The 15,474-nt window shown below is 38.2% G+C and overlaps 1 protein-coding gene across 2 annotated transcripts in view; it reads right to left on the bottom strand.

Moving 5' to 3' along the window:
- ADAM9 (ADAM metallopeptidase domain 9) overlaps positions 1–15,474 on the bottom strand; it is a 112,776-nt gene that overhangs the window by 68,704 nt on the left and 28,598 nt on the right. For both annotated transcript variants that reach the window (XR_002523772.2, XM_003902666.5), the window contains exons 10-11: positions 15,093–15,174; positions 14,166–14,299 (exon numbers count right to left, since the gene is read on the bottom strand). Coding sequence is in view for 1 of the 2 variants with exons in the window: in XM_003902666.5 (XP_003902715.1) it covers positions 14,166–14,299; positions 15,093–15,174 (216 nt within the window). In the remaining variant the exon portion in view is untranslated. The remainder of the gene's footprint in view (positions 1–14,165; positions 14,300–15,092; positions 15,175–15,474) is intronic.

Here is a 15,474-nt window from a genome sequence, read left to right as displayed (position 1 = left end):
TTTCTGTATGGTGTAAGAAAAGGGTCCAATTGCATTCTTTTGCATGTAGAAATCCAGTTACCCCAGAACCATTTATTGAAGGGAACTATCTTTTCCCCATTGTATCCTCCTGGTGCCCTTGTCAAAAATTAATTGACTACATGTTTGGATTTGTTTCTGGGCTCTCTATTCTGTTCCATCGGTCTACATGTCTGTTTTTATACCACTACCATACCATTTTGATTACTATAGCTATCAAACTGAAAAGCTCTGCACAGCAAAGATAACCGATGAAATGAAAAGTCTGCAGATTGGGAGAAAATCTCTGCAAACCATGTTAAGGTGTATCTTATAACCATGTATCTCATATCCAAACTACATTTTTTAGAACTCACACAACTCCATAGTAGAAAAACAAATAACTCCATTTTTAAAATGAACAAAAGACTTAAATAGACATTTCTCCAAAGATGACATAAAAATGGCCAACAAGTGTATGAAAAGATGCTCAATATCATTAATCATCAAAGAAGTGCAAATCAAAACCACAATGAAATATCACCTCACCCTTATTAGGATGACTACCATCAAAAATGGCCAGGCATGGTGGCTCACCGCTGTAATCCCAGCACTTTGGGAGCCCGAGGCGGGCAGATCACTTGAGGTCAGGAGTTTGAGACCAGCCTGGCCAACATGGTGAAACCCCATCTCTACTAAAATACAAAAATTAGCCAGGTGTGGTGGTGCACACCTGTAATCTCAGCTACTTGGGAAGCTGAGGCAGGAGAACTGCTTGAACCTGGGAGGCAGAGGTTGTAGTGAGCCGAGATCATACCACTGCACTCCAGCTTGGGCAACAGAGAGACTCCGTCTCAAATAAATAAATAAAAGAGGTGACAAGTGAAGAGTACAGAAAAAAGGGAATCCTTGAGCACTGTTGGTGGGAATGTAGATTGGTGCAGCCACTGTGGAAAACAATAGGAGTTCCCTAAAGAAATTAAAAACAGAACTATCATATGATCCAGCAATCTCACTTTGGGTACACACCCAAAGAAAATGAAAACACCACCTCATTCTCCCATTTTCAGTGCAGTATTAGCCAAGATATGGAAACAAACAAAGTGTCTGTTAACAGCTGAATGGACAAACTGTGGCACATATAAGACTGATTATTATTCATCCTTATAAAAGGAGATCCTGACATTTACCACAACATGGAGGAACCTGGAGGATGTTATGCTACATGAAGCAAGCCAGACACAAAAAGAAAAATGTTGCATGATCTCACTTATTTTCGAATCTAAAAAAAGAAGTCAAAAACCCAGAGACAGAAAATAAAACACTAATTATGATGGAGGTGGAGGAAATGGGACATGTAAGTCTGATACAAACTAGCAGATATGTAGGACAAACAAGTCTAGATATCTCAGGTACAGCATGAGGACTATAGATAATAATATTGTATTACATTCAAGATTTTTGCTAAAAGAGGAGATTTTAGGTGCTTTTTGCCATACACACAAAAAATGGGCAACAATGCAGAATGATGGACGTGTTAATCTGCTTGACTAACCATTTCACCATCTATATTTATATCAACACATGTTGTACATCTTAAATACAATAAAATTTATATCTTATATACATTTGTATTTTTTCAGGGGAATTTGGTACCCTGAATCTCTTTTTCATCAGTTTGAGCAATGGTACCAGAAGTAGCAGCAAGAGTGAAAGTTATGTTGCATTCTAGTTAATGAAGAAGCAGCTCTATCTATGGCTGGGTCTTTTGTACATCCAAGGAACTCTAAGAAACATATTTTTTGCCCTGAGCAGTCATGTTAAACTCTTCTTTGCTAACTGGTTTGCAGAAAAGTTGATAGTACTGACTCCTGCCTCTTGGATTGGAATGCAGTCTGCCTAAAACATTTTGGTACTGTTAACTGCTGTTTGACCAAAAAAAAAAAAAAAAAAAAGTCTATAGATGTGGGATGTGGAAGGATTTTAAAAGACTCGCTGGCAGAGAAAGAAAAAAGAAAGAACATAAACTATCAATGGTTTGAGACAAAAGAATAGGCAAAGGCAAAATTCTGACTCATGGAAAGAAAAGATTTAGCACAAGGCTTTTAACAAGAACAGAAAGACTTGTCTTCCTTATTCTTTTTCTTGCTACTAAGAATATTGTAAGGAGGAGTCCTTTTATGCAATATCAATCAACCATTCATTCAACAAATATTTACTGAATATCTATTATGTACAAGGCATTCTTCTTGGTACAAGGGATGAAACTGTGAAATAGCAGATAAAAATCCTTGCCTCTGTAAAGGTTATGATTATGATTCAGTGATTTACTTATATAATAAGTCAGGTAGCATACTACAAGGTAATAAGTGCTATGGGGAAAAAAGGTGAGGGAGTGTGGGTGTGATGAGCTCTGCAGAGGAAGGGATGCTTGTGATTTTAAAAGGGTAGTCAGGACAGGCATCTCAAACCTGTGAGAGTTCAGTCAAAACTGTGTATCCGGGAGAAAAACATTATAGAGAGAAGGAATAGCAAATGCAAAAACTCTGAGGTAGAAGCTTTCCTGGCAGACTGAGTCAGTGAGGAAATGAGTCATGAGAGACACAGTCAGCAAAGATGGGAATAGGCCATTGTAGGAATGTGGCTTTCTACTGTAAGTCAAATAGGGAAGTTAGAAGGGGAAGACCATGGAAAGTGTTGAGCAGGAGTAACATGATTTGACTAATGTTTTAATAGGATCACCATACCTGTTCTACTAAGGAGGAAGACTACAAAGAAGGTCCTTAGAGAAATCTACTAAACAGATGATGATGGACCAAAATGATAACAGTGGGAGCTGTAAGAAGTGGCTGAATTGCTTTTGTTTTAAAGGAACAGCCATTAAGATGAAGAGTGAGAAAAAAGAGAAATCAAGAATGACTCCCAGGCTGCTGTCCTGGGATACTAGAAGGAAGGAGTTACCATTAATTCACATGGGGAAGACTACGGGTAGATCAGATTTTAGGATGACTTTAGGAGGGACCACAGGAGTTTGAGCCTAGACAGCAAGTAAAAATGTCAAAGCAGTATATAGTAATTATTTGATAAACAAAGGAGACTGCAGTTTAAACAGAGGCTTGTAACTGTTTTTTATTTTGTACTGTTAATCTTTATGTGGTAAGTACAGTGCCTGCTACATGGTATACATGCAATAATGTTTTTTGTAGGAATATATTTAATAATGTAATCCCAACACTTTGGGAAGCTAAGGCAAGAGGATCACTTGAGCCCAGGAGTTCAAGGCCACCTGGGCAACACAGTGCGACCCTGTCTCTACAAAAAATAAACTGGGCATGGTGGTGCACACCTGTAGTCCCAGCTACTCAGGAGGCTGGGGTGGGAGGAGTTTAAGGCTGCAGTGAGCTATGATCATGCCACTGCTCTGCAGCCTGGGCAACAGGGCGAGACCCTGTCTCCAAAAAAAACAAAAACAAAAAACAAAAAAAAACACACATACACACACTTAAATATATATTTAAATATATATGCTACATAAATATATATTTCTAAATTATATATATTTAATTAGACAATGGCCATAGAACTTGTGCAGGCATATGTACAGTCCTATATTTTCATCCCTAATTTTAACCTATATAAAGTCTATCACCTTTAAACAAGTTTTTTAAATATGCTCATTATTTCGTAATTGAAAGACATTTTCTCATAAGCAGTGTTTCAAATGCTTGATCCTTCAGCAATCTACCCCCAAAAAAAAGTTTCACCCACAATGAATTGACCATAGAACTAAAAAGCATAACAAAATCATAGACATTTCTGGTGCTCTTTAACAGATGGAGATAGTAACAACATCCCCCTGTGTTGGCCTTCGGTGAGACCTTAAAATGCTTTGGAGGCCACAGTGAAGATGCCCTTTCACTAGCCATCCCTGCCTGGCACCTACAGCAACAAAAAGAGTGATCTTTCACCTGATAACGTGGCTTCAAGAGCAACTCAAGTATTTCTACTCTCTATCACCTCTAGACTCCACAATATTAATGATTTATAGCCTCTCCTCCTCTCTTTTCTCACATCTAGGTGATTTTCCCAAAATGGCTTCAAAAGGAGATTGACAATAATGAAAATGTTTTACCTGGAAATGACAAAGAAAAAATTTCAACTATCATTTAAAACATTATTTCTTTGAGTACTCTGAAAATTCCCAGAACACATTTCCACCATTACTATGCTGATTCCCACAGCCTAGGATTAGGAAGTCTTAAGAGAAGATTCTAAGTGCTGGTACTGAATTAGATTAAGAAAAAAAACACCTGATTATGGAAACTTGCTGACGGAGGTGACATTGAGGGGCAGAGTCAAGAAAGTCAATTCTCTAGAAAGGCACCTTCCAGGAAGAGCAACTCACACTTTCTGGAATCTAAGAGCAACGCATGAGAATACCACTGTCCCCAAAATATCATAAATAATAACAAAAAATCTTACTACAAGGGTAGATTATGCATTTTATTAAATAGAACTGGAACCCAAAGACTAGTTATCTGAGGGGAAAAAAAATGAAACATCTACAACATCACTGGCATCTAAAAAAAGAAGAAGCCAAACAAAATGATAGAAAATTAATATTTATTAAATAGCCTGCGAAGTAGAGGGTAGGAAATCTGCCCTCAAAAAAAGAAAGTTTAATATCACCTTAGTAGTAAAAAGGAATCTGAGGAAAAATAAAAGAAAAAAAAATTACCTAGCATAACCTCATCCTAGTTCAAAAAAAAATTTTTTTTTTTTTTTTTGAGACGGAGACTTGCTCTGTCACCCAGGCTGGAATGCAGTGGCACGATCTCAGCTCACTGCAAGTTCCACCTCCCGGGTTCACGCCATTCTCTTGCCTCAGCCTCCTGAGTAGCTGGGACTACAGGCGCCCGCCACCAAGCCCGGTTAATTTTTTTTGTATTTTTAGTAGAGATGGGGTTTCACGTGTTACCCAGGATGGTCTCGATCTCCTGACCTCGTTATCTGCCTGCCTCAGCCTCCCAAAGTGCTGGGATTACAGGCATGAGCCACCGCGCATGGCCTAGAAATTATTCTTTAAAAAAATTTTAAATATAATGGCTACACAATATAAAATACCACATGAAGCCACAATACACTACAAGAAAGAAAAAACTGAGCAGATAAAGCCCAATAAAGACTCCTAATTCTAGTTCTAGGATTATCAAATGATAGCCATAAACCATTTATGCTTACTATGATCAGGGGCAAAAGTGACAAGCATGAAAATTTGGGCGGGAAACTAAAATCTACAAAACTAATATCAGATTTGAAAAAGAACCTGACAGAAATTTGACAAATGAAATAAGCAAAATTAATAACTCAATGGATAAGTTTAACAACAGACAAAATACATATGAAGGCAGAAATCAGTGAGCTGAAAGATATCAGAAGAAATTACCCAGAAGAAAAAAAAAAAACACAAAAAGATAGGAAACATATATTTTAAAAAATAAGAGACAAAGGAGACATAGTGAGGTCTAACACACAGTTCACCAGAATCACAGAGGCATAAGAGACACAGCAAATGTGCAGACACCCTGTGTACACAGGCAATATGTAAAGAAGCAATATGTAAAGACATGACTGAGAATTTTCTGACTGATGAAAAATATCAAGCCACAAACTTTAAAACACTAAAAAATTTCTAAGCAGGATATGAAGACATATATGTGTAAATGTGTTATATATACATTACATATGTATGTATGCATGTTTTTTTTTTCTTTCTACAACAGGAACATGATAATGAAATTTCAAAAAAACGTTTGAAGACAAAATTGTGAAAACAGCCATAGGTAAATAGAGAGACTCACTTCAATGGAATAATGGTCTGACATCTGACATCTCAACAACATGGAAGGCAAAAGACAATGGAAAAATCCCAATATGATGAAAAATAACTGATGATGATTCTATATTCAACAAAAATATCCTCAAAAAAGAGAGAGAAATAAAGACACCCTGAGGAGAAAAACAAAAACTAAGAGATATACTACTACTAAACACACACTAAAGGAAAGTCAAAATTGGTTTTTTGATCAGACCTAAAAATGGACCCCAAATGGAAGGTCAGAGATGCAAGAGGACCAAAGAGCAAGGGCAGTGGTCAAAATCTAAATGAATAATGATAAACAATTTTCATTCAACAATCACTAGTATCTTCCTGGCACACAGCTATATGAGTCAAGAAAGTGATGAACGGAGTTAAAGCACTATATAGTCTTTGAACTGTGTGGGGAAGGATAAGATTTAATGGTAGACAAGATAAATCAAGAATATATGTAACAATTTCTAGGGTAACTTTAAAAAAAATAAAAGACTGTATAATTTCCATTCTAGAAATATGTCTAGAAGGAGAACAGTATATGCTAAAATCACTATCTGGCAGTGCGCAGTGGCTCATGCCTGTAATCCCAGCACATCAGGAGGTTAAGGTGGGAGGACTGCTTAGGCCTAGGAGTTCAAAACCAGCCTGGACAACATAACAAGACCCCATTTCTACAAAGTGAAAATAAAAGTAAAAACACTCTATCAACCCAAAAGAAATAACACAGAAGATTTTGTTGTTGTTGTTGTTGTCGTCCCGTTTTTAACTGATACACAGTAGATGTATATATTCTCAGGATACATGTAATCACTTGATCCATTCATACAATGTGTAAAGACCAAATCAGGGCAATTGGAACATCCATCAACTTAAATATTTAAGACCGAAGACTTAATGGTTTAATAAAACCATTTTATAAAATAAGTTTTAATAAAACTTACTTTATGGTTTAATAAAACCATAAAAGAAGTAAGACAAATAAAGGAAAGACATAAGATGGTAGATTTAAACCCAAATGCTATATTTAATTGATTCTAAAACATTCTTTTCATATTTAAATAACTTTGAGACTGAGATTCATTTCAGATTACAATTGAAGTATTAACTTCATTGACACCATATTTCATTCTCAGTGGTATGTAAAAAGTGCTATATCTTATAATCAACGGCATTTAGATTTGATTAAATGTATCAGTAATTACAGTAAATATAAATATATTAAGTGATATAATTATAAAATATATTTTCAATTTGGATTAAAAATAAAATTTAAATATGTTTTAGAAGCATAACCATTAAAAATAAAAATAAATACACTGTCAACACTAAAAAAAAAATATGAGGAAGGTAAAGCAGAATCAAATTATTGGTAGTCCTAGCTACTGCAGTGAGAAAAGAAAAGGAAGTAAAAGGTATACTGACTGGAAAGAAAGAAAAACTGTCTTTGTACAGAGATAATATGATCATCTATATATAAAATCAAAAAGAATTGAAAAAGACTCCTGGAACTAAAAAGCAATTACAGAAAGGTTATAGGATACAGGGTTAGTATACAAAAGTCAATTGCTTTTCTATATGCCAGCAATGAACAAGTAGAATTTGAAATTAAAAACATAATATCAGGTACATTAGGACCCCCAAAAATGAGAGTTAGTTATAAATCTAACAAAATATGTGTAAGATCTCTATGGGGAAACAATAACACTATCTGATGAAAGAATCAAAGAACTAAATAAACAGAGAGATATTTCATGCTTACATACAGGCAGACTCAATATTGTCAAGATGTCGGTTCCCCAACTTGATCTATACATTCAATGCAATCCCAATCAAAATCCCAGCAAATTAGTTTGTGAATATAGATAAAACTGACTTTAAAGTTTACATGGGGTGGCAAAAGACCCAGAATAGCCAATATAATAGTGAAAAAGAAGAACAAAGTTGGAGGACTGGTGGTACCTAACTTCAAGACTTACTCTAAAGCTACAGTAATCAAGACTGTGTTGCCATTCCAAGACGGCCAAATAGGAACCGCTCCGGTCTGCAGCTCCCAGTGTGACAGACGCAGAAGATGGTGATTTCTGCATTTCCAACTGAGGTACCTGGTTCATCTCACTGGAACTGGTTGGACAGTGGATGCAGCCCACAGAGGGTGAGCTGAAGCAGGGCAGGGCATCGCCTCACCCAGGAAGCGCAAGAGGTCAAGGGATTTCCCTTTCCTAGCCAAGGGAAGCCGTGACAGACTGTACCTGGAAAATCGGCACAATTCCGCCCAAACACTGTGCTTTTCCAACGGTCTTAGCAAATGGCACACCAGGAGATTATATCCCGTGCCTAGCTCAGGGGGTCCTACGCCCACAGAGCCTTGCTCACTGCTAGCACCGCGGTCTGAGATTGACCTGCGACCTGCAAGGCAGAAGCCTGGCAGGGGGAGGAGCATCTGCCATTGCTGAGGCTTGAGTAGGTAAACAAAGCAGCCAAGGAAGCTCGAACTGGGCGGAGCCCACCACAGCTCTGCAAGGCCTGCTGCCTCTGTAGACCCCACCTCTGGGGACAGGGCATAGGTGAACAAAAGGCAACAGAATCTTCTGCAGACTTAAATGTCCCTGTCTGACAGCTCTGAAGAGAGCAGTGGTTCTCCTAGCACAGTGTTTGAGCTCTGAGAACAGACAGACTGCCCCCTCAAGTGGGTCCCTGAACCCCATGTAGCCTAACTGGGAGACACCTCCCAGTAGGGGCCGGCTGACACTTCATACAGGCGGGTGCCCCTCTGGGATGAGGCTTCCAGAGGAAGGATCAGGCAGCAATATTTTCTCTTCTGCAATATTTGCTGTTCTGCAGCCTCCACTGGCGATAGCCAGGCAAACAGAGTCTGGAGTGCACCTCCAGCAAACTCCAACAGACCTGCAGCTGAGGGACCTGACTCTCAGAATGAAAACTAGCAAACAGAAAGGAATAGCATCAACATCAACAAAAAGGACATCCACACCAAAACCCCATCTGTAGGTCACCAGCATCAAAGACTAAAGGTAGATAAAACCACAAAGATGGGGAGAAACCAGAGCAGAAAAGCTGAAAATTCTAAAAATCAGAGTGCTGCTTCTCCTCCAAAGGACTGCAGCTCCTCAGAGCAACAGAACAAAGCTGGACAGAGAATGACTTTGAGGAGCTGACAGAAATAGGCTTCAGAAGGTCGGTAATAACAAACTTCTCCGAGCTAAAGGAGGATATTCAAACCCATCGCAAGGAAGCTAAAAACTTTGAAAAAAGATTAGACAAATGGCTAACTAGAATAAACAGTGTAGAGAGGACCTTAAATGGCCGGATGGAACTGAAAACCACGGCACGAGAACTACATGATGCATGCACAAGCTTAAAGACTGTGTTACTGGCAAAACAAAAGACAAATAGAACAAGACAGAGAGCCCAGAAAGAGTCCCACACAAATACAGCTAACTGATCTCTGACAAAAGACATAAAAGATAGTTTTTTTCAACAAATGGTGCTGGTACAACTAGATATTCGTATGCAAAAAATAAATAAATAAATCTAGACACAGATCTTACATCCTCCACAATTAACTCCAAGTGGATCAAAGATCTAAGTGTAAAATTCAAAACTCTAAAATTCCTGGGAAATAACATAGGAGAAAAACTAGATCATCTTGGATATGGTAATTACTTTTTAGATACAACACAAAAGGCATCGTCCATGAAAGAATTAAAATATTAAATGGGTCAGGCGTGGTGGCTCAAGCCTGTAATCCCAGCACTTTGGGAGGCCGAGGCGGGCGGATCACGAGGTCAGGAGATCGAGACCATCCTGGCTAACACGGTGAAACCCCGTCTCTACTGAAAAAATACAAAAAACTAGCCAGTCGAGGTGGCGGGCGCCTGTAATCCCAGCTACTCGGGAGGCTGAGGCAGGAGAATGGCGTAAACCCGGGAGGCGGAGCTTGCAGTGAGCAGAGATCTGGCCACTGCACTCCAGCCTGGGCGACAGAGGAAGACTCTGTCCCAAAAATAAAATAAAACATTAAATGTATGCTCAGTGAAAGACAATATTAAAAGAGTGAGAAGATAAGCTACAGACTAGTAGAAAATATTTGTAAAAGACGTATTTGATAAAAGACTCTTACGCAAAGTATGCAAAGAACTCTTAAAACTAAAAAATAAGACAAGAAACAATCTGATTAAACAATGGGCCAAAGACCTTCACAGATGCCACAAAGAAGATATACAGAAGGCAAATAAACACACAAAAAGATCGTCTACATCCTATGTCATCAGGGAAATGTAAATTGAAACAATGAGATACCACTACATGACTATAGGAATGGCCAAAATCCAAAACACTGACAACACCAAATTCTGACAAAGATGTAGAGCAACAGCAATTCTCATTCACTGTTGGTGGGAATACAAAGTAGTACAGCTACTTTGGAAGACAATTTGGCAGTTTCTTACAAAACTAAACATACTCTCTTAACATACGATCCAGCAATCACATCCCTTGGTATTTACCCAAAGGAGCTGAAAACATGGTCACACAAAACCCTGCACGCAGACACTTACAGCAGCTTTTTTCATAATTGCCAAAGCTTAGAAGCAACCAACATGTCCTTCGGTAGGTAAATGGTCAAACTGTGGTACATCCAAATAATGGGACATTATTCAGCACTACAAATAAATGAGCTATCAAGACATGAAAAGACACAGAGGATCCTTAAATGCATATTGCTAAGTGAAAGAAGCCAATGTAAAACGGCAACATACTGCATGATTCTAAATATATGATATTCTGGAAAACACAAAACTACGGAGACAGTAAAAAGACTAGCAGTTGCCAAGGGTTGAAGGGGTAGGGAGAGATGACCAGGTGGAGCACAGAGGATTTTTCAGGGCGATGGATATATTCTGTATGATACCATAATGAGGGATACTTATCATCATACACTTGTCCATACCCATAGAATGCACAACGCCAAGAGTGAGCCATAAAGTATGGACTTTGAGAAGTCAACATGTGTCGATGTAGGTTCGTCAGTTTTAACAATCATACCCCTCTGTTTAGGGATGTTGAAATGGGGAGACTATGCAAGTGTGGGGACAGAAAGTGTATGAGAGGAGTCTTTCTACTTTCCTCTTGATTATTCTCCGAACCTAAAACTGCTTAAAAAAAAAAAAAAAAAAGTCTTCTCAAAATATTGAAGAGGAAGGAACACTTTCAAACTCATTTTATGAGCCCAGCATCACCCTAATATCAAAGTCAGACAAGAGACAACCAGAAAAGAAAATTATAAGTCAATATCCCTAGCAACATAAATGTAAAAATCCTCGAGACAAATACTAGCAAATAGAACTCAACAACACATCAGAAACATCAGGCCCTCCAACTAAGTGAGATTTATATCTGCGATACAAGGCTGGTTCAACACACAAAAATGTATTAACACCACGTTAACAGAATCAAGGATCAAAGTCACATAATCATCTCAACAGGTGCCAAAAAGGCATTTGATAAAATTCAACATTCTTTCACAACAAAAAATCTCAACAAACTAGGAAGAGGGAAATCACTTCAATATAATAAAGGCCATATATGAAAAGCCCACAGCCAACATCATACTCCACAGTGAAAAATCAAAAGCTTTCCCACTAAGCTGGACAAGACATAGGTACTCACTTTGGCCACTTCTATTCAAGAGATAAGAAGTCACTGGGAGAATAAGGCTGAATAATTCCCCTGGAATCGTCTCTATTATCAGTGTTATCAGTGTCCCTCTACCTCATGTTATCAGTGTCCTCATGTCATCAGTGTCCCTCTACCTCAACTCCTATGGGGTCAGTCTCCCCTGTAGCTACAGAGACTCTCCAAGATCCAGTAACAAACAGTTCACTCCCTTTCTATCTACTGTATCCCTAGCAAGTTTATACACATTCAAATCAACCAACCAAACAACAACAACAACACTTTTTTGGCTCTTCCCTTGGGGAAAATGATGGATACCTTAAATTTGAGATTATGTTATCTTCATATTTAAATGTCAATATGCACTAAGTTTTAAATATAATATTCAAAATACCATTCTCCTCAAAATATTTTAATTATAAGTCTGTTTGACACAGGGTTTACTTTAGGGGAGTGGTTTTAAATACCAGCTCACTCAGGTTTCTGTTATTAACAACCAGTTTTGTCATACTGAGGCCTGTTCTGTTGTTTCACTACCCTCAGCCCTCCCAATCCTCCACATTCTGCTCTATTTTATTTCCCATAGCACTTATCACCTTCTAACACTCTCTATTATTGATTTTCTTATGTTTATAGATTTTCTTCCCCCCCAAATGTAAACTCCTCGAAGGGTGAGTCGATCTAACTCACTGAGGTATTCCAAGTGCCGAGAACAAAGTCTAGCAGGTAGTCAGTGCTCAATAAATGTTTCACAAGTTGGGGAATAAAGTATGGGTCCACTCTTCATTGCTCCCTATACCATATTAAATTCCACTATGGCACTGTTTCATAACATTCCCTCCTTACCTCTGAATGCTTCTTTTTTATTTTAATCTATTGACTTACCTCATTGTTCATTACTCATTTCTTGTTTCCCTGAACTGACGTCTTTCTCAACTTCACTGCTGGCCAAAGCAAATCCTAAATTTATTTCCCTCTCCTACAGGAAATCTTTTACAAACATATGACTTTCCTTAAGTACCTAATTTTTTTTTTTTTTTTATGAAGCATGAATTCTTGTAAGTACTATTTTAACTCTTCCATATCTATTTTTGAGCCTAGTATTTGTTCAAAAACTGTAAATTCTGCTTGAGTGCTTCCCTTTATACTAGCATGTGATTAAAATTGTCTTGTCCACTCAGATCTTCAGCTGAAAGGCTGGCTGACAGAAGTTTTTATTACTCTGTCAGTGCTTCAGGAGCCTGAGGGAGGTGGGAAGGGGCATGAACACTTGCGGCCACAGATATTCCCTATGTGAAATCTTCATGTGTGTTTGTTTCTTTGTTTGTTTTGAAATAGGGTATTGCTCTGTTGCCCAGGCTGGAATGCAGTGGCACAATCATAGCTCACTGCAGCCTTGAACTCCTGGGCTCAACTGATCCTCCTGCCTCAACCTCCTGAGTAGCTGGGACTACAGGCACGCACCAACACACCCAGTTAATTTTTTAATTTTTTTTTTTTTTTTAGAGACAGGGTCTCACTGTGTTGCCCAGGTTGGTCTTGAACTCCTGGTCTCAAGCAATCCTCCCTAAGTGCTGAGATCATAGGCATGAGCCACCATGTCCATCCTGTATTTGTTAAAGATACCATCTCTCATATCTAATTTTCACTCAGGCTCAGCAGCTACACACGTATGCACTACAGTTAGGTTCAGGTCTCTGCTTAGGACTCCTGCCTTCTAAATCAGGAAGGAGCCTCGCTGGCATTACAATGAATTTGCATTAGAAATCTACATTTCTGATGCCCAACCACCACGGGACCTTCTATTATAATTATTTTTTAGCTCTGGGACAGGAAAGGGTTCTAAGATCAGATCACAGGCTCTGACTTCCTGACTTTGAATCCCAGTCAGCAATTTGGATGTGTGACCTCAGTTTCCTCATCTGCAAAGGAGATAAAGTATGTGCACCTCATTTCACTGATAAGTACTAAGTGAGTGGACACCTTTTAAAAGCCTACAACAGTGCCTGCACATAAAAAGAGCTTAATAAATGTTAACCATTCTCTCTGCTCTTCTCTGTCTTGCCTCCCACCTTTATCTCTATAAAACAGGGTTTGTAAATAGAAATATGTCAGGATCTCTTCTACCTACAGTGACAATGCAGCACTTTCTCAAAAAGAGGTTTGTGAAGAAATTTCTTACACAGTCCTTCAATGTAATCTAATCCACACTGAACCTAGCAGAAACTCCCTCCTAATTTCTAATTCAGATATAAACTTTGCCACGTTCTTACACTTTCAGTCTATAATTGGTTTACAGAAGAGTGTAGTTACATACTTGTGTCTATGTAAGTGTTGCCTTCTTAAAGCTCTCTGGAATTATTAAATTAAAAATAGACTTCAGCAATACATCAGGTAACAAACCTCCACATGTACTCCCTGAATCTAAAAGGCTGGAAAAAATAAAAAAGACTTATCATTGGTGTGTCATGTAATTAATTTCAGCGAACCAGAAATAACATTTCCTGTTTTCCCAATGTAGACATGAATATCCCTCACAGTGTAAGAAACATGGATCTATAATACCATATAAAGGAGAAGAAAAAAGAACCCAAGTACTCACGATGCTCCTGAATTCATGATGCAGCTCTTTGCTCCACAGGAACAATCTCTCCCATCATCGTGATTCATTCCAAGATTATGACCCAACTCATGAGCAACAATGGAAGCAAATGTCTCCACAGTGATTTGCCCAAACTGTTCAGAACAGGAAGGTAGTAATTAGGTTTCTGAACACAAAGAAAATGTTTTGCTGCTCAGATTATTTTTTCACAAATGGAAATTTATTCACTACACTGTTGACAGCCTATATGATAAATCAAGCATCCAACAACAGTCTTTATACATTTCAGTCTAGTAAGAAAGTAACATGAATCACACACTGATGATGGACATGGATCCTTCAAGCAAGAGATAACCACTTTAGCACCAACAGATTACTCATGGTAGTTTATAGGAAAACAAGTTGATGGTTCTAATTTAATTATCTAAAATGGAGTACATGTTTCCTTACCCATAAAAAGTAAAGAGCTACACTCATAAGTGGGAGCTGAACAATGAGAACACATGGACACAGGGAGGGGAACATCACACACTGGGGCCTGTCAGGAGGTGGGGGACAAGGGGAGGGAGAGCATTAGGACAAATATCTAATGCATATGGGGCTTAAAACCTAGATGATGGGTTGATAGGTGCAGCAAACCACCATGGCACATGTGTACCTATGTAACAAACCTGCACAGTCTGCACACGTATCCCAGAACTTAAAGTAAAATAAAATAAATAAAAAAGAAAAAAGCTAATAAACACATAATACATATTTAAAAACTTGACCCAGTCTCTAGGGAAAGAACCGATCTGCCACTTCTACTGTGTTCCTCATAACACCTAAAATATCGTTTTAAGCACCAGGAGAGGAAGTACACAGTCAATAAATGCTAGATATTGTCCCAGTGCAAACATCCAAAGTTAAACATCAAGAACAACGTACCACATTAATCCCGCCTGCGTGGCTCCTTGAACACACTGTTCCCACAAACGCCATTCCTGCAGTTCCACCAAAACCTTTCTTTCTAAATGAAAATGTAAAAGTTAAAAAATGTTCTTGGGGAAAAAAGGGACATGTTGCTTTTATTTTATGAATAATCTCAACTGGATTAGGAGAACCTACAAATCATGGCAGAAAAATGGAAAAAAAAAAAAATTCTAAAATCAGAATATAATTATGCCTTATCCCCTTATTAATTTTTTCAGACAAATGAAGACACTTTCTGGATACCGAGACAAGTTTGTTTCTTTTTACCTTCTAGATGAAACCTCTCCTAAAATACATTAGGTTTATTTATTCACACAATTTAGTGAGGAAAGACAGA

This window comes from Papio anubis, chromosome 8, assembly GCF_008728515.1.
Source record: "Papio anubis isolate 15944 chromosome 8, Panubis1.0, whole genome shotgun sequence".
Lineage (NCBI taxonomy): Eukaryota > Metazoa > Chordata > Mammalia > Primates > Cercopithecidae > Papio > Papio anubis.
The sequence above is the reverse complement of the archived record's forward strand: the minus strand, read 5'-3'. Positions and strand labels throughout refer to the sequence as shown.